The 18888-nt window shown below is 37.5% G+C and overlaps 2 protein-coding genes across 3 annotated transcripts in view; one reads left to right on the plus strand and one right to left on the minus strand.

Moving 5' to 3' along the window:
• LOC111321469 (uncharacterized) overlaps positions 1-6254 on the plus strand; it is an 11886-nt gene extending 5632 nt beyond the window's left edge. For both annotated transcript variants that reach the window (XM_022924358.2, XM_022924357.2), the window contains exons 6-12: positions 653-787; positions 1389-1512; positions 2373-2548; positions 3510-3731; positions 3974-4127; positions 4844-4994; positions 5199-6254. In XM_022924358.2, the coding sequence (XP_022780093.2) occupies positions 653-787; positions 1389-1512; positions 2373-2548; positions 3510-3731; positions 3974-4127; positions 4844-4994; positions 5199-5279 (1043 nt within the window). In that variant the 3' untranslated portion in view covers positions 5280-6254. The remainder of the gene's footprint in view (positions 1-652; positions 788-1388; positions 1513-2372; positions 2549-3509; positions 3732-3973; positions 4128-4843; positions 4995-5198) is intronic.
• A 1291-nt stretch (positions 6255-7545) lies between these two features.
• Positions 7546-18327, minus strand: LOC111321396 (uncharacterized). Its single transcript, XM_022924261.2, has 5 exons — positions 16128-18327; positions 12257-13051; positions 11649-11927; positions 10883-11170; positions 7546-9217 (listed from the first exon to the last, which is right to left on the minus strand). Exons 1-4 carry the CDS (start codon positions 16468-16470, stop codon positions 10884-10886), a joined length of 1704 nt encoding a protein of 567 aa, XP_022779996.2. The 5' UTR covers positions 16471-18327; the 3' UTR covers positions 7546-9217; position 10883.
• Between the last annotated feature and the right edge of the window lie 561 nt (positions 18328-18888).

Raw genomic sequence — 18888 nt, forward strand, 5'->3', positions numbered from 1 at the left:
AGATTTTTAGGATAAGTACGCGGTTTTTGCTATGGTTATTGTGATCAATAGGCCATTTTACAGTTGTGTACTTAGTTGCCAAGCCTTTGATTCAGAGTGAGGCTAAAGATGACCTTGTTGTGATAGAGACCTGTATCTACTTTGCATGATAACAAAATGATTTACATTTGAAAGGCAGCAAGGTTTGTATCATAACAAGGTCATCTCTTGCCTCACTCCCATTCAAAGGCTTGGCAACATAGCACACAACTGTAAAATGGACTATTCTATGATATGCGGATTTAGCTGAGTGGATTTGGCTACTTTAACTTTCCGATTGTAGGCGTCAGATTACAGCCAACTGTCCAATAACACTGTCCCTTTACAACTCTACAGAATAATTAGTAAAAAATGAAGCAGCTAACGCACCAATCACATTTGAGGAAATTATCATGGTAGTCAAGATTTGGCATGTCTTTGAATTCGAAATGTGGGACGTTTGGCTATGGTGTTTTATGGTCTTGAACTTCCAGCAAGTAGTGTATCAGAATGATACTCTCAAGCCGATATATTTGCTGGATAGTGCATTCACAACGTTGGAGAAAGTTACATGTTAATCCTTTTGAGAAGTTTCAAAGAGCTAACCTAACAAATATTTTCTTCTTTTGCTCAGCTTTACTTCCCTTGGACGGAAACAGGAAAATCCGGAATAAAAGAGGAGCAGTATCCAGTTCAAAATATCTCTGGAAAACCACCACAGATGCAAATGGAAAACGCATCGTCAAGATCACCTACAAATACGTTAGCTGTAGGACAAAGAATTAATTCTTAATTGCATAAGATATTAATTGTAGACCACAAGCATTAACAGAGTGGTTCCCATCTGATTGCAGAGTTAATGTCGATCCATTGTATGTATTGTCCACTTTCTCACCCTCACCCCTATTCACCTTAGTTGTCCACTTTCTCATCCCCCCCCCATCCCCTTAGTTTTCTTGTACTCTCATACTCCAACCCCAGCCATGTCAAAACAGCTCTACATGAACACTTTACAATGTATTTCTAATCGTTTTATGGCTCAGGGACAAATTGAATTGAGTGTAACATTAACCCTCCCCCACGGAATTTGTCTAACAATTATGCTAATTATTGTAAGAAAGTTTAAAACTAGCTGCAAATAGGCTCTCTTGATCAGTTATCATTACATTGCAAAAAATAAAGGTGGCTCTGAAGCTACACTACATTTTTCTTTAATAACTAAAAAAAGCAATCTATATCTTTTGATGAAAATTTGATAAGCATTAACGGGTTTACCAAACTGAGTTTAAAAGAGTTTATAAAAAAGAACATTAGGTAATCGCAACAAGACTAACAAGGGAGCTAACCAAAATTCTTGTTTCTATCTTAAGCTCCTCCCACTAATGTTAAGAAATGGATGAAATACTTAACTTGTCAGTTGGAACAAGATACATGTATCCGGCTTCAAGAGGCAGATGGCGGCCACGTACAAGTTGTCACAAATAACAACGACGGGTAACCTCAAGAATTTATCGCTAAATTGTCTGACATTGCAGAATTGAGCGGCCTCTTTAACCTTTGCTAACGACCAGTGCCCCTAATTTTATCCGATTATGCCATACTTTCACTTACATACATACATACATACATACATACATACATACATACATACATAATGTGTGGTAGGCAGAAAAAAACAACTACATATACATCCCTGCAGACCTGTTTCGTGGTTGCCCACTCATCAGGGGATTTTAATGGCAGAATAATGCAATACCATCGCTTATATGCTATACGATGGTATTGCATTATTCTGCATTATTCTGCCATTAAAATCCCCTGATGAGTGGGCAATCACGAAAGAGGTCTGTAGGGATGTATATGTAGTTGTTTTGTTTTCTCCCTACCACACATTATATCCGCTCTACTATTTGTATCGAGCACTGTTTCACGGGCACCAAGTTTAATCCCTCTATATACATGCATACATACCTACATACCTACATAAATATGTTAGTTGACCACTCCCCATGGGGGCTTTTCAGGGCCAATTCCCACTCATCCCACCCCAGGGGAGGACATCCACTACACAGTAATCTCGTGCGTGAGAAATTAACGTCTCCTGCCCCTAACCCTGCAGGAGACGGGGCCGACGCTTTATTCGTCCTTATCCGAGAAGACTAGAATATCTATCCATTTTTTGATTATAGAAAGGTAGCAAATTCTCTTCACTCATTTTAAGACCACGAGTATCGGTCCGGCCGGGGCTCGAACCCTCGACCTCCCGCACAACACAATCCGGCGCTCTAACAAATTGAGCTAACCGGGAGGCGATGGATAATTCTCTAACACGCACATCGCAATTACTTTTCCAGCTGTTTCTCTGACATAGGGTACCGCGACAAGACTCAAACGTTGAACCTTGGAACAGGGTGTGAATACATGTCGACTGTCAGTCACGAGTTGATGCACCTTTTGGGATACTATCACGAATTTACCAGAAACGATCGCGACAATTACATTAAAGTATACCCGGAAAATCTCCAGGACGGTAAGATATGCAGGTCCTTATTATGATAAAAAAAGTAAATGTTGACGGTCATAGAGAAATGGCACAACCTAATTGCGTGTTACATAAAGGAAGTTGATCCTCTCTTCGCATTTTCCTGGTGTATACATCTATGAAATTGATTGAAAACCACTGATCAACTGCCTTTTCATACATCCTCATTAAAAGTTCAAATGCAAATCCTCTTCAAGAGAAGAGGTAAGCTACTTAGCTGAGCAGAACGACTGCATGTATCGGTTATCAATGGCCGCCGGCTCCTTCGCTACTTTTCCAGCCTCAGTTAAGGAGTTTCGTTATCTGTCGGCCAGCCTGAAGGGTAGTAGTTAACGTAAAATCGGTGGTGTGACGTGGTAATTTAGTAAGCATTGTGAATTCTCTTTGTCAGCCCATTAAGGGAGAACTTTTACCGGGCTGAAACAGTATTCTTGCGTGAAAAGTCTGTCCCACAATTCTCCCTAAACTGTACATAAGATAGGATTGACAAAGCTACCCTCTTTAATCAGTCTTTTCCAAGAAGTTTGAATAACAGTTTTCATGGAGGCAAAAAGAGATGAGATAGATAACGAAAGATCTAAAGTAGGAAAGGGCGCTTATATAACCAGGATGGTCCGCTCAAGGATTCTAGCTCGTGTACATCTGGTATGGCGCTGGCATGTCTAGTGCTAAGCAAAGAAAGCCCGTCTTTCAATTCTAGACCTCAAAATATTAAAATTTTCAATAACTTTAAAATATCAAAAGTTTATCTAATCGTTGTTTTAAACTTCCCTTACAAAATCTTCCTGTGATTTTTCGCGATGGCTGAGCTTTCTATCCTCTCAATGTAATACTGCAGTTTTACCAAACCTTTTCCCCCAACCAAGTCCCTAGGAGCCATGTAAAAATCAATAAGATCATCTATGCTTGTTTTCGAAATTCGCCAATGTTCACTCTTGTTTTGTTACAGGTATATTTAAAACGGAGTTCAAGAAAAGAATTCAGAATAACCAAGGATTTCCTTACGATCTTAATAGCATCATGCAGTACGATACACACACCTTTAGCAAAAACGGAAAACACACTATGGAGGCGAAGACTAATCCAAACCATAAACTTGGGTCGACTTCACACTTTGATGCCATGGATTTGGAAAAAATCAATGCCCTTTATTGCAACGAGAAGAAAGTCTGTGAGTGCAAACTTAGTTAATCATAACTAGTGTGGGGTGACTTTTTGCTTCAGATCAACGTGACCAATCAACTATGTTGGCTTTGATTTGATCATAAAAAATATATATTTATTCTTAAAGTCACTGTGTAAACCGCACCTGATATCTGACACTTGCAACGCGGTCTGGTTTGAAACCTGCCAATCATTTCAGGAGGCGAGCTTGAGTATGGTTACTTATGAAAAAAAATGTTGCCTTTACAGTCAAAGATCACAAATTTCGCTTGATAACCGGAAGTGGCTGGGGATCTGGAACTGATGCAGATCTCTACGTACAACTGATTGGCAGTCAAGGGGCGTCACAGCGGAGGCTTCTAACATCTGGAGGGTGGATCCGAGATGAAAAGGAACGGGGAGCGTAAGAAACACTGTTTTTCATCTTCTATTTTTATAGAAGAGGTATACTCCGGAAACCACATCCTTTTTATCTCCACCGCAAAAGAATATAGGAAGCTATGGCACTAACGGCGTTTTGAGATTCCAAAGAATGACTTGGCCCTTCGAAAATTGTCTTAAAATGTGCTAAGAATTAAAGTGCGAGCAGCGCCAGTTTGAACTCGTCTCGATCCTTTTTTATCCTTTAGTGTTATTCCTCTCTTTGTATCAAGAACTATACAGAAAGGTGTTTTTTATTAAAAAAAAAAAAAAAAAAGATGTTAGCGATTTCCAAAGCAAAAACTGTTGCTTGAACCACATGTTATGGATTCCATCATTCGAGTTGACGTCATTCGTTGCTCCGTAACCAGTTAATCTTAATGTACACCATTTCACTAATGCCGGGAGTATTAAAAATTATTTGGTTTCTGGATTGTAATTCTCATAGGTTTCTCTGAACGTTCTTGCTGATAACCATTTACGCTCTTAAGTGTAGATCAGAGAGGCACCTAACGTATCTGCCAACTCTCCCAGGATTTAAAGTATCATAGGGGTTATTTACAGCTCTACAGAGTCTTAACTAACCCGAGCCTTTTGATCCAGCGGTCAGTGCAAAAAAAAAAAAGTAAAGGCCTCTGTCTTCGAATAAGAGAGAAAAAGAAGCTAATCTAACGGATGTAATAATCTCTTCTTTTTCAGTGATGAAGTGTACTATCTTCCTTTTGAGGATGTGGGAACCGTTTTGAAAGTGAATGTACGCCTGAAAAATGAAGATGAAGGATGCTCGATTGACGCAGGGAAGAGAAAGAAAAAAAGACTCTTTAGCTTTTCCGGATATACTATGGGAAACGTAAGTAGCTGATTCAAAGTGACAGGAAGAAAGAGTGTGATAACCGCAAGTTCCTTGAGCCTGGGAATTATAACGGCCTTGTATCCACGAGCCCTAGCCCCGATGATATCACTTCTCTCTAGACAGAATACTTATCTGAGAGTCAATCGTAAAACTTATTTTCATCTAAGGATCACTCCTAATGTATTTTCATTCTCATTGCAGCTGGAAGTGGATGGGATCTCATTTGGGGGAAACATCGATTTGTACCCAGGAGACGAAAAGTCACTTGACCGCCAGAAATGAACCGCCACACGATAAAATAAAACTATTCCACATAGACGGGTGAAATGTTTCAACGGACCATAGAGCTACGAGACGAAAAACCCCCATAACTTCTACAGCGGGATGGGAGAAACTACGTAGAAACTTTTAACTAGGAATGTGCCTCTCAAGTCTCTAAATTTCAAAGTGTAGTAAAAAAAAATACTGATATCAGAGACCTCGCCTGAACTGAGATATCCCTGTGGTAATGACTAATTAGGCACAGAGAGAACAGTGATTTGACTAGCTCTTGCCAAACGTACTTGTTAACCTTGAATCAGTAGATGAAATACCTCCAATGATTTGAACTATTTAAGCAGTATCAGCCTTTCGCACCACAACTCAAAGGAAAGCCCTCTAAGCTCCTTTTGCACTGCTGACGCGAGGCACAATTTGCACCTTGTTGGACAGCACATATCCGTGTGAGGCAGGAAACTTTTATGCGAGTTTCGTTCAGCCGATTGCTGATTTTTTCTGTTTGTAAGGAAAACAGTGTTACGGTTTTAGATAACTGAAATCTCTGCTAGGGAACTAATTTTAAGCGATTTCTGCTCAAAGAGAAAAACAGAAATGAAGGAGACGAAATATCTTAAACTACCTAAACTGGTCGAGTTCTAGTAGATGATACATAGTGAGGCGTTTTAATCAAATTCTACTCAGTTATCTCGGAAGGTACTGTACCAACAGCAACACCACCCCCTTGCCTATCTTTCCCCTGACTTTTTTTTTTTGGTAAACTAGAAGAGGATCTCTTTGTGGGCTTTTGTTTCTGAGGAAACTTCAACTTTTGGACCAAGGACAATCCGCTGAAGTAGAAATGCTTAAAATTTTCACGCTAGACAAGTTCGTATGCTAAAAGAAGCCACCCTTGGAGAAGATTTCAGTCAAACTAGCTAAATTTCTTTATCATGTAGAAAAATTATTTACAACGACTCTTTCGATCCACCAGCAGATTTTTTTAAGAAAACAAAATCTCAGTCTATTTTTCTATTCAGGTTATTAAAGAAGGCGCATTAAGCTTGAATGCTTTGATTCAACCACTGAAAAATTCAACGGCTTTAGTTTTCTCTTTATCTCCCTTTCTTAAGGGTGTTACGAAAGACAATAGATCACACTTCTAGTCTAACATTTGATACAGATTGCCACTCTAACCATTCGCTTTGTGTAGAAAGCATTGCGTCACAAATAGCAGGCTATAGCGGTAAAGTGCTTGATACAATCACGAGGAAAAACTCTCGACTGACGTACTGCCCGAGACAGAACGACACGTAGATGTGGAATACTAAAAATCAATGGACCGGACCCGTATAACGTCAATAAAGCGTGTAGTTAAGTGAAAATATAATGATGAAAAAGAGCTTAATGATCTGTTGTAATAAGATCATACTTAACGCTCTCCATGTAGTAAAAATAAACGAGCATTGAAAAACGAAAAAACTCTGTCTTCATTGAGTAACTGGCTAGTCAGTTATGAAGCCCAGTCTCTGTCCAAGAGAGATCAGCGAGTTAGAGCGAACGACTGCGAATCAAGTTAGGTGTAACGAACACACCGGTAACATTTCTCAATGGTTACCTGAATCATCCATTTTATTCCTGACTGGCGTTTTCTCTAACAAAATCAAATTACACTAAATCTAACGACCGACAACGAATGACAACAGACAAAAAAAACCCGGCGAAATGAAAGCTTAAAAAAAACATACCTGATGGTTTGGATCTAAAAGAACTCGAGACGAAGCATAACGGACATACAACGACAACTACGTAACACTGATGGGACTTTTCGCGCAAAAACTAAAATATACACTGACGCGAGGAGACTGGGCTCTACCATGTGAATGGACCGCTGGTCCTCAAAATTTTTGTTTTAACACTAGATTTGCAAAAGATTTTGATTCTCAGTAGTCAGTTGGTCCTGACAAATCTAGGTCACTTCCCAATTCTCCCTAGTCTCTGCTTTAGTACATCTGAGCCACATCCGGTGGGTCTTACCCGTCATACAGTGCAACGCATCACGTGCCCGAATGTTAATGTTAAGACATTCCTGAATTACATACAGAGACGGAATGTTTAAATATAAACGGGCGGGAGCTTAAAGTCAGGATTTAATTGCAACATCAAAGGTGAAGAGTAGCAAAATGAATTAAATCAATATTTACATATGAATAACTTCTCAAACCATAAGGGGCGAGTACAATTGTCTGGTTGTGTATAATTGAGGATTGACATTCTATAGCACCTGTCCAAGGAGTTTGAAAAGCCGAGTTTAATCACAATATTTACTTTGTACATTCAGATATCATGGACGCGGTCATTATTTGGTATATTAAGACCATTGCTCCTTACAAAATTAGAGTTAAGTACGAATGAAATATGAGACAGTGGCTTGCAAGGGTTCATGCAAAGTGAAAAGCTTCCTTGAACAACATTCTTCAACACAAAGTAACACACAGCAAACGGCTTATTGAAAACGTACGCACGCTTGAATTTGATCACGAGACCATTTAATGGTCAAATCAATGCTTTTTAAATACTTCAAGCCCAGCGGGGCATTTCAAGTAAAAAAAAAAAAAAAAAGTAATAAAAACACTAAGCATCAAAAGGAACGAAAAATGTAACCATGAACCATTGAAATAACACACTGTGGGACTCATAGGATTATTGTAAAATATTCAATGCACCTTGGGAAAATAATTATTCCAAATAGTAGCAACTGTACATTACTTACTAGCTTCTTGCTGCTTTTTGAGATAAGCTGACTTTTTGGGTCAATCATATATATAAAAGTAACTGAACCCTCACTGTATGACACACAGTACAAAAAAGATAACAGTGCGGGACCTGCTGAAGAACCTATTCAGCCTGATTCTGCAAAATACATAATTTATACGGTCAACTTTACATATGTGTGCTTTTACAGCATTCACTATGGCTGCATTGCTTCATGCCTACAACATGTAGCTCAAAATGTAGCAAACTTTTAGTAGTGGGACCATATTTCATACGGTCCATGTTCTCTTCTATGCCACTCTTTCCTGCGAGTTGAGCAAGCAGAAGCAAATAACTATTCAGTAGTGGGACCATATTTCATACAGCCCATGTTCTCTCCCATGCCACTCTTTCCTGCAAGTTGAGCAAGCAGAAGCAATTGTATGCATCTTAGCTTTTATCTACACAATTAGTCATCCTTTCCTCCTGAAAACATATGTACAGAATCTTCTTAAAAGCATTTCATTTTTCAATAAAGATATTCCATACTCTGGACAAAAACAGTTCAAAATGATGATTTTCTGATCCGAATAAAAATCCACACCACTTGCACTCAACACAATATCATGACCTGTACATGGAATCAATCAAAAAATCTTAAGATCTTACATTGTACAGAAAGGTGTATTGAAATATGAAGATGAAGTTTAACATTATTACTTCCATGAATGATCAGTACTGAAATTCTCTCTACAATTTTAGTACAAAAATATTCTGGCGAAGAGCAATGATTAAAAGCACTGAAAAGTCAATATGCAATAGCCTTTCATTCAGTAAAAAGAGGATATACAATTTGCTTCATTCCTAATTTAAACCTGAAGTTCTAAAATACATGTAGCAACTGGAATAAAATATCTTGATCATGAGCAAGATTTTGTTATACTTTGATATCACTTATGATACCATGCTAGTATTACGAAGTGAATACATATCTACACAATCCTGGGCTCTTACCCCTTGTCTACATGTACAGTACAGTATTTTTACAGTATACAATCATATAATTTTGCATACTCCCACCAAGTATGAATTAAATCAATTGTCAATCTACAATGAAAAAATTGGTGGCTTCTTTGTCTTTCTCTGTTCCCCAAATAATGCTTGTCAGTGAGACTCTAACAGGTACAGAAATCCTGTTTGTTTCTTCGTCCCTGGAAAAGAATAAAATAGTACAATTTCACATTTATTAAGTTGTCAATGATAGGATTTCTACACTTGGTACACTTGAAAACTCTGTTACAGCACAAGAGTAAGACACCTAGTGTAGCCTTGTAACTTTACTGCAGACACCCAAACTTTTTTCACATGAAGCCTGTTTTGTTCTGGTTTTTTTTTATTATTATTTCCTTTTTTTTTTTTCATTTTTAATTATCTTTTTTTCAATGATAAATAAATTTAAAATTTAACTGTTAATTTGTGTACCTAAAACTATGAACTAGTTGGTAAGTAGCTATTTTCTTGGTTATTTCAGTTATGGAAAGAAAACTAAAGGGGCTGGTAATCAAAACTCTCCTGAGGCCTTTCATCAAGCAGAAAAGGAACAGCTGCAAATAGTCACTCTTTGTTGCATTCTAGAGCCATGATGTTTCACACACCTTACAGTTCTCTGATTCTCTACAGCAAAGTATTGGGTGCCATATAGGACAATATTGTGTGCCCAAAAAATAAAATGCAAAGTTACATATATATGGCATGGATCAAATAAATATATGAATAGAATATATGTGCAATGTATATATGGCATGGACCAAGTCGATATATATGGTACTGAATAAATAAACATATGACATAGGACAAAAGTAAGAAAAATATATACGGCTATTGTGCCCGTTATCGCTTTGGCCAGCGGCGTTATTTTGGAAAGCGGGAAAACTTGGCATCTGATCGAGGAATTGAATAATTATTGCGAACTCTACCCCCACTGTTGACTTACTTGTTCAACAGATTATAGATCATCCTCAATTCAAAGAAGCCTTGCAAGCTAGGTCTTTCGATAATTCAAGTTCAAACCCTGAAACTCCAACTCAAACAGCAGTTTCTGGAGCAGGAACTCAGGAAGTTAGCCATTCTCAAAGTGGAGGAGCCTCAAAGCATGCAACAAATATTTAGAAACTGACTTCTTAAGCCGATGATTTCTTCATACAAGAGATAAAGTGGCTCAAGTAAACTTTTGCCAGTGCTTTGCACTTCCCACTCAAATATGAAACACCTAACAATGTATGCATGATCATCTAATCGGCATTCAAAATACTCCAAGATGTTGATGTTTTCAGAGTGAAGATTTCTACGAGCTTGACAAAAAAGGGATGGAATAGAGCTCTTGAAAAATTGCTCTAAATCATCAATCCTGTCACGGGCCACCACGATATTTTTTTATCAATCTTCTGCTGACCAAATTGACAATGGGCACAATAACCATATATATTTTTCGCGCATTTGCCCCATATTTATATCGTATTCGGTCCATGCCATATATATTCCATTCACATCATATTTATTTGATCCATGACATACATATTTAACTTTTGCACTTTATTTTCGCGCCAACAATATTCTCCCATATTTTTTTATCAATCTTCTGCTGACCAAATTGACAATGGGCACAATAACCATATATATTTTTCACACATTTGCCCCATATTTATATCGTATTTGGTCCATGCCATATATATTCCATTCACATCATATTTATTTGATCCATGACATATATATTTAACTTTTGCACTTGATTTTTGCGCCAACAATATTGTCCCATACGGCACGCCATAGTAAAGAGGACAAAACTAATGGTTGGTTTAGTTTTATGCTCAACAAACCTCAACTTGGAATTTTGGCAGGCTCAACCACCTTAGGAGGTGGATCAGTCTTGACACTGCTTACAGGTACTGGAATGATCTCAGGTAGTCCTTCTATTATGCACCTGATTCTGCGTTCGTCATCTGGCCAACGGTACTTCAAATATAAGTTCAGGAAGCCTGGCACATCTCTTTTGGATGATCCTTCCAGCACAATCGTCATGTACTTTCCTTTTCTGTTGCTTGCATTTGTGGCAAGCTCAGCCAATATTAAATCAGATTCAAGCCGAACCATGCATGCCTCATCATCTGAAAATAAGATATCATGAGCTGAACGAGAGAAATCTGTGGGTAAAAATTTCCAGACAACATTCATTTTGATTAAATTTTAAATTGTACACCAGCATGTAGCCCTGGCAATAGTTATTATTCAGTAGGCTAATACAAGCCCTTGTAAATGTAAAAGCCCTGATGTTCAAACTCCAGTGACCTAACATTGCAAAATGTACTAACAATATCTCTTCACACCAAGACAACATCAAGTGACACAAAACCTTGAGGATGTAAAGGGGGAATAAGAAAAAAGGAAATTTAGAGAAGTGAAGTTTTTACAGAGGCCACACATACAAGTTACTCTTATGTTTGTGTGAAGAATTACTTGCTACAATGCACACAACACACACATGTATCATACAATAGTGTTTTACGATACAAAATAAAGAAATAGAACATGGGAATTTTATTTCTTTTAACTACAAAATTAATCTAAAATTATTTATGAGCAAACCTTCAAGACTGCCACTGATTTCTTCGTGGGGTGAGTCAAAAATTCTTTTCAGTTGTGGAGAAACACAAATGAAAACAAAATCACTCTGCTGGACACTTTTCACAGCCCAGCGGAACATGTTTTCAGCAACTTTGACTAGCTCCACCTTGTCCAAATGGCACTTGTATCCCAAGTTTTTGCTAAAATGATAGTACAACTTAGAAACCTCCCCTTCAAAGGCATTTCCTTCCAGTTGCGAACAGTGGATGATGGAGATGGTTTTTCCAGAGCCTGTGGGGGCTGGATCATATAAAAGATATGAAAAAATGTTAGTTGGCGTTTCTTTGGTAAACATGGTTAGGTGATTTTAATTTGGGCTTACACATGTGCAACAGCATTTTATTTTCATTGCTGAACAATTGAATAATTGTGTCCATCAAAAAGGGATCTTTTCGTCAGGCTTTTTTTAATCATATCCTGTGGTGAATTCTAGATTAGTTTGAAAGATTTTTGGCTAATTATTTTCTATTAAAACTTTTCAAGATTAAATTTCTGTAGTAGCCACATACCAGACACAAAACAATTAAAGTGCATACCCTTGACCAATGCTGAAAGTCAAAATTTCATACCTTCTGGCGATGACGTGTATCCTGACTCGTACCCTGGGGATGTTGGGGAAGCTGCAGATTCTCTTGAGCTCACACTGTCTGAATTTGACAACCTCCGTGCTTCTTTTACTTTCAGAGGAGACAAATTTTCTTTTGGATTTTGGACCGATTCACTGTAAGAGTATGATGCAGTGAATGATGTCACCATGGATGTATCCACACTGGATTCACCAGAGCTCACAAATGAGGACTTTCCTTCACTGTTGGATGGTTCAGATGATCTCTTGTGTCTCTTTGTAGAAAACATGTGGGCAATTTTTTTCCGAAAAGATTTCTTTCTGTCCTTCAATTTACTTTTTGGTTCATGGGAATTTGAATGCATATAGTCCTTTTCACCTTGGTTAGATTGTAACAGATCTTCATTCTCCAGATGTGTGTCTGGTGACCAAGAGCTATACCTAAAAAGTCCAGGCTTGCCTGCAGTAGTGGCACCTTCAGCACCTCTGCTTGGTACTTGTAAGTTAGTGCTACTAAGGCTCTTCTCTTGCAGTTCTCTATCACACTTACTTGAATATGAACCTACTCCCCTAATTTTACCCGTATAACTCTTATCCTTTGATTTCACAACTGTGGATGGTAGAGGGCTTGGAGTCGTTGAGTACTCTGATGATGTATATGAAGTGCGGTCTGTGCAGTCCGAGTTGGTTGTTGAAACAATTGAAATGTCCTCAATCATAAAACAACCTCCATCATCAAGTTGGATTCCCTGTACATCACCTATTCCATCATCATCACTACTACGCTTTCTTTGATAATCTGAAAAGATCATTAAAAGAACAAAGTTATTACACATGATTTTCACTTATAGAACACAGGGTTTTACCATAAGGGCACCCAGCCTCCTCTACCCCTCCCTCCCTCCCCCCCCCCCCCAAAAAAAACCATAATTTCTGCTGGTTACTTTGCAAAGTTTGGCTGATCCCCTTATCAGTAACTAGAGATGTAACAGCGAGTACAAGAAAATAATAAAAAACTGGCCAAAATATTAAGTGCCCTAACTGACAGTCACTACTTGTGAGTCTCAAATAATTAATTGGTCACCAGGATTAAAATTTTCCTCTACCCAAAACATTAGGAATGGAAAAGGACATTTTATTTGCAATCCAAAATAACATTTTATGCCAGTGTTCACCTCAATTTGACTAAAGACCAAAAAAACATATAAATCTCACATTGTTTTGATTTGATCAGAAATTACTTTTTATAGGCTTTCCTCTCCTTCCAGCGGAAAAAATTATCTCTAATCATAGTCTACAGACCATGTTTTAGTTGACTGAGATCCACATTGGATCCAAGCAATGTCACTATATTTCACATTGGATTTTCCATGACATAATTGGCTGTAAAATAGGTAAACAACCATAATACTGTAGTCCCCTTCCTAAGTCAACTGTTACCTCTTTTCCAAGCATTTTTTATGCTAAACATTTCAATTGTACATGTAATTACGATGCTAAAAGATCATACAGTGTTAAGGTGATACATGTATGTTGCTTTATGTTTTCTCTTAGTCTTCAGGCATGCTAATGAAAGGTGATGAGTTAAATTCATCTTAAATGAACCAAAGATAAAATTCTGACAAAGAGTATTAGTATGCTATAAAGCAACTAAATAGTAACCTTAAGCTTGATTTTACAAAATTTTTGTTTATTAGAATTGCATCAATACCAGATTTGTGCATTTACACAAGTCTAGATTTAAGAGTCTATATCAATGTTGCCCTAGCAAAGTTTAACATGACTCAGGCTGGGTGAGCTACTATCAAGTTACATACATACATACATACATACAAATATACGTTTATTGCAACTCCCAAGCTGGGTTTTTCAGTTACAAAGCCTGCATTAAATTATTGTAATATTATAGTAACATTATATATATATGTAAATCTAAAGCTAATACAATATAAATACAAAAGGCCAGTACATGTTAAAAACACTAGTGAACTAATACAAAAATTGCACAAGAATAGAAGACAGAAACAATTCATCTTTGCACAACATTTCCACTAAGGAGTGCACTCAGTAGGCAGAGCTTAAAGGTGTTTACATTCTCAGCTGCTTTTAAGTCCTTTGGGAGGTTATTCCACAATTTGCATCCGCGATACGTGAATGCACGTTGCCCAGAGGACAGGCAGCATCGTGGGATGTGGAGCAGATTACATGATCTTGTTACCCTACTGTGAATACGAGATCGTGGGACAAACGTGTTAGCCAGATAGTCAGGAACTACATTATTTACACATTTATACCTATAAATACCATTACAGCATTGTTGAAATAAAGTCTCTCCTTAACAGTGAGCCAATTAAGAGATTTTATGCCTTGGGTGATGTGGTCAAATTTCTTAAGACCTAATACAATACGGGCAGCAAAGTTTTGCACTAGCTGTAGCTTCTTTATATTTCGTTGACATGTGTTGGCCCATACAGTTGAACAATAATACATTGTACTAAAAACAAAAGCCTTCATCAAAAGTAAAAGAGTTTTCCTGTCCAAAAGGTGTTTGATCCTGCTGATCTGTACTAGTTTGAAAATACAGTTAGAAGTAGTTTTAGCAATATGATCATTATATGTTAAGTTGATCGGCATGTGAACTCTTGATTTTGAACTTGGCATTGGAGTAAAAAAAATAGTTTGAGCAAAGCATCAAGTAACTGCTAATTTCAACTTGCGAAAAAGGAATGATGAATTTGTTTGATGCAGAAAAAAAAGGCATGGAAAAGAAACTGCAAAATGTAGCTGGCAGCATCTTCCAGAGTGAAATAAGAAAGAAAATAATTTGCGTGATTCTAATCTCACGAGAAAAATATTAAAAAGACCAAGGAGCGGAAGACAAAAGCGACCTAATGAACTTCAAGATCTTAATTTTAATGACTTGTCATGTACCAAATATTTAGTTCCGAAATATCTAGACACCCACGTCCTTACTTTAGACAAAGCTAGAAATAATTAAATACAAAATGCACAATAAATGTCTATGTTTGAGAGTCGAAAAGGACTTTTCAACATCACTGTTAATCAAGGTCGTAAACAAAACAGTAAAACTTCCTAATAGTCTTCCAAGGGACACTTGTCGTGTCCACCAGATGGTTAAGTGTTAAAAAACACAAATTTCAATATCATCGTTAGCAAATGAATGTAATAATCTGACATTCGCCATAGAGTGGTGAGAAAACGGAAAAGCAAAGAATAAGTGCAACAAAGATAATGGCATAAATTAACATTAGCGCTATGACGAATGCTTAATTTATCCGGTTATCGATTGCAGTAAGATGGTTATTTTCGTATCTACTAACGTAAATTTAGTCCTTAAACCTTTCAGCATAATAACTAAAAATTAACGCTTTTACAGCATAGAGATGTTCCACGCTTTGCAATTCCATTTAGGCAAAAAGCTTTACTGCGTGGGAAAAAGGAAGGCTCTAATTACGGTCTTCCTTACGGAGAATTTAACCTAGTCTTTCTCCACAAATTATACCCAATTTAATTCACAAATTTCACCAGAGTTTCCTTTAAATCAAAAATTAATAAACCCAAAAAGCTGTATTTGAAACGAAACAGAAATAGATCTCAGATTTATCGTTAATTTAAGAACGGCGTGATTAGTATTCAGCTGAGAGTGAATTTCCCCACGCAATTTCTAACCTAAGAATCGTGATTGACGTAAATCCGCAAAGAAAGGTAAAGGTTCACGTCAGATCAAACCAACAATTTTAAATAAAACTTTTCACTATTTTCCTAACAACCAACAGACAAAGTAAACATCGGCTGACATAAATTTATGAGAGGAAGTTCTTAAAAACAAAGAAATTACGATAAAATCTCGGTACCTTCCACACATTCGCAAATTACGTCCTGAGAAGAATAAAACTCCAGTTCGCTCAAGATATTCACAAGTTTCTCTAGAATACCATTCCTTTTGTATATCCAGTCCTCCAATAAAAGTAATCCTGGTCTAGGATTATGTGCGAAATAGCCGAGAATCTTCTCTGCAGAATACCCTAGCATATCGGCCACATCTTTCCAATTTTTCAAAGCACCCTCCATGTTCAGCTGAAGTGACAGAGGATCACGAATTTTCGAATATGAAAGAACCTCTCGCGCAGGCAGAGCCAGAATATCCCTCGGTATCGGACTTAGCCGAAGAGTTTCCTCTTCCTCTGTATAATCCATGGCTTATCCGTGGAACTTCTCGCAGTACAATTTACTCCATTTTGCGGGGATCCTTATGGAGAAAGCGTATAACGTACGAGAAGGAGTCAGCACAAATTACTTCCCACAATTCCTCGAATCACGTGAGCACATTTCTTCCTCATTTCAAGCCCTTTTGACAATGGACCGCGTGAAGACGTGCAAACATTTTTCACTTCCTGAGTGGACTTGAGTGATCTAAAATCATCTACATAAACTGGATGTCATAAACCAAAGTGTATGAACGCGGTGAAAACTCTAGATTGCAATGAAACCAATTAAATTATTCTCTTTCAGAGCGTGCCACCTTCCTATCTCCGAGGAGCCCGATATTGAATAATAATATTTTCAATTTTAAATTGGAAATTTTTATTGGGCTTGGTTCTCCTCTCACGCTGTTTGGAAAAAAACATTTAAATAAAAACAGGAGAATTTCATAATTCCAATGTATGTTTCATATGGGGAACAAACTACTAATGGTTTTGTCTTTCGTTTTCCAAATGTAAAAAATGTCTCTTTTGGCCGTTTTATTTGTCTCACTTACTTTTTCATGTGTAAAATGTGAAGGAGATATTTTCGTGTTTAATGAAGCATAATCTCTTCACTTGCCCATTCATTTGCTCTACAAGAATCCAGAACGGACGTAAATAAAAGTTGTGGTCGTGATGTTTCACTTTTGTCTTACATATAAATGAAATTAATTTTTCTTGTAGAGTTTTCTACTTTCAAATTTATAGCTGCAGTTTGTTTCTCACTTCCCAAATCTTTATCAAGATCAGTTTAGGAAATGTGTTGTATTTCCGTGTTGTGGGGGTCATCGTGATAAATCGTGATAGTTCCCCAAGCATGGTACGTGACAGTCACTGAAACCAAGGCGATAAAATTAGTTCACACTATTAGAAACCGTGCTTCTCCTCCGGCTCGATATGTCGTCAACTGATCATGTTTGGAAACCTCTATAATTGAATGTTGCCGGCATACCTTCCCGCGAAGGGCAAGACGGAATGAAGGGTAGAGATCCGTCGGAAGCATAATTCAAAATATATATCAATCTTTCATAAGGTTTCATACAGAGGTGTAGGGTAGGAAGGACTATGTGAAGTTTAAGATATATTCACACTGCCAAGCTTGAATGGGAAAAATCTTGAATTCTACCACCAAATCATAAAAGCTGACCTCAAACGGAAGTTCTTACGCTTTCTGTTTATCAGTGAATAGATTTTGGTTACCATGCGACCATGGACTGGCGCAAGGGCAGAACAACGCGACTTAGCGATACGGGAAGGTTAAGACCCCACTCCAAATAAAGCAGAATAAAACTTCAAGAACCTTTTGGAGATGGGAATTCCAGATGCTTCACTTGCTTTGGCTCATATCAGATCTTGACGTGGAAGATAAATGGGATAAAGCTCTCGACCATGAAACCTCGAGTAATCTTCTGTCAAATAGCCAAAATTTTGACCGTAAACCGTCACAACGCAATATTTTTACTCTCGACCGTCACTGAAGCAAGCCAATGTTAGCCGTCAAATTCTCAGATATCCTTAATTAAGAAATAAACGATTGCCTTAGTTGGAGTCAAGTTCTATTGTTTATAAAATAAAAGTTTTGATAAATCACAAAAATATATTTATGCAAGTCCTTTAACTACTAGTAGCGAGTAAGAACCGGTTAATGAAAGAACTGACTTCCGGTGTGGAAACGTACACTTCTGGTGTTGTAAAACGTTTGTCACTTATATTAAAAAGGTGTTATAAATTAAGACTTCTTCAGAAATGCGTCATTATGAAAAGTTACAAAATTAAACGAGACTTACCTGTAAGTTGAAGTTTGATTGGGATTCTATCCTGTCATCAACCGGAACGAAGGAGTCACATAAGATGCGCGCGCATGCCGCCGGTCAGTCTTCAACGTGAATGGCACAGAATAAGGAACGAAGGAGAAGGGTGGGTGGGTTGGGATGTGACTCCTTCGTTCCGGACTGATGACAGGATAGAATCCCAATCAAAGTTCGACAGTCAAAAGCCTTAATTAAAGATGTGAAAGTTTCATTTCATCTGTTGTTTTGATCGTACGCGGTTGTTTTGACCGTACACACAATGTCACTTGCAGAGTTTGAATAAATTATTTTTGCACTTGACGCTCGCGCTTTTCTTCTGCATAATTATGATAAGCAACCTGAAATTTTTTCATGCATATTATTAATACGTAATCACATGATTTTTGTCGTGCAATTTGGAATAAATAAGCACTTGTAAATTTTTTCAAAGACCATAAATTGTACTCGCCCTACGGGCTCGTGCAATTTTGTTAGTCTTTGAAAACATTTACTCGTGCTTATTTATTCCAAATTGCACTCGAAATCATGTGATTACCTATACTAATAATATACATGAAAAA

Source organism: Stylophora pistillata, chromosome 10, assembly GCF_964205215.1.
Source record: "Stylophora pistillata chromosome 10, jaStyPist1.2, whole genome shotgun sequence".
NCBI lineage: Eukaryota > Metazoa > Cnidaria > Anthozoa > Scleractinia > Pocilloporidae > Stylophora > Stylophora pistillata.

Excerpts from the sequence above, each read along its gene's own strand:
- LOC111321396 (XM_022924261.2), bottom strand. The coding sequence starts at position 16,470 with ATGGATTATACAGAGGAAGAGGAAACTCTTCGGCTAAGTCCGATACCG. Across the intron at positions 11,928-12,256 it reads ATACACGTCATCGCCAGAAG|CCCCCACAGGCTCTGGAAAA; the intron begins GTATGAAATTTT and ends TATATGATCCAG. Across the intron at positions 11,171-11,648 it reads AATCAGTGGCAGTCTTGAAG|ATGATGAGGCATGCATGGTT; the intron begins GTTTGCTCATAA and ends TCTTATTTTCAG.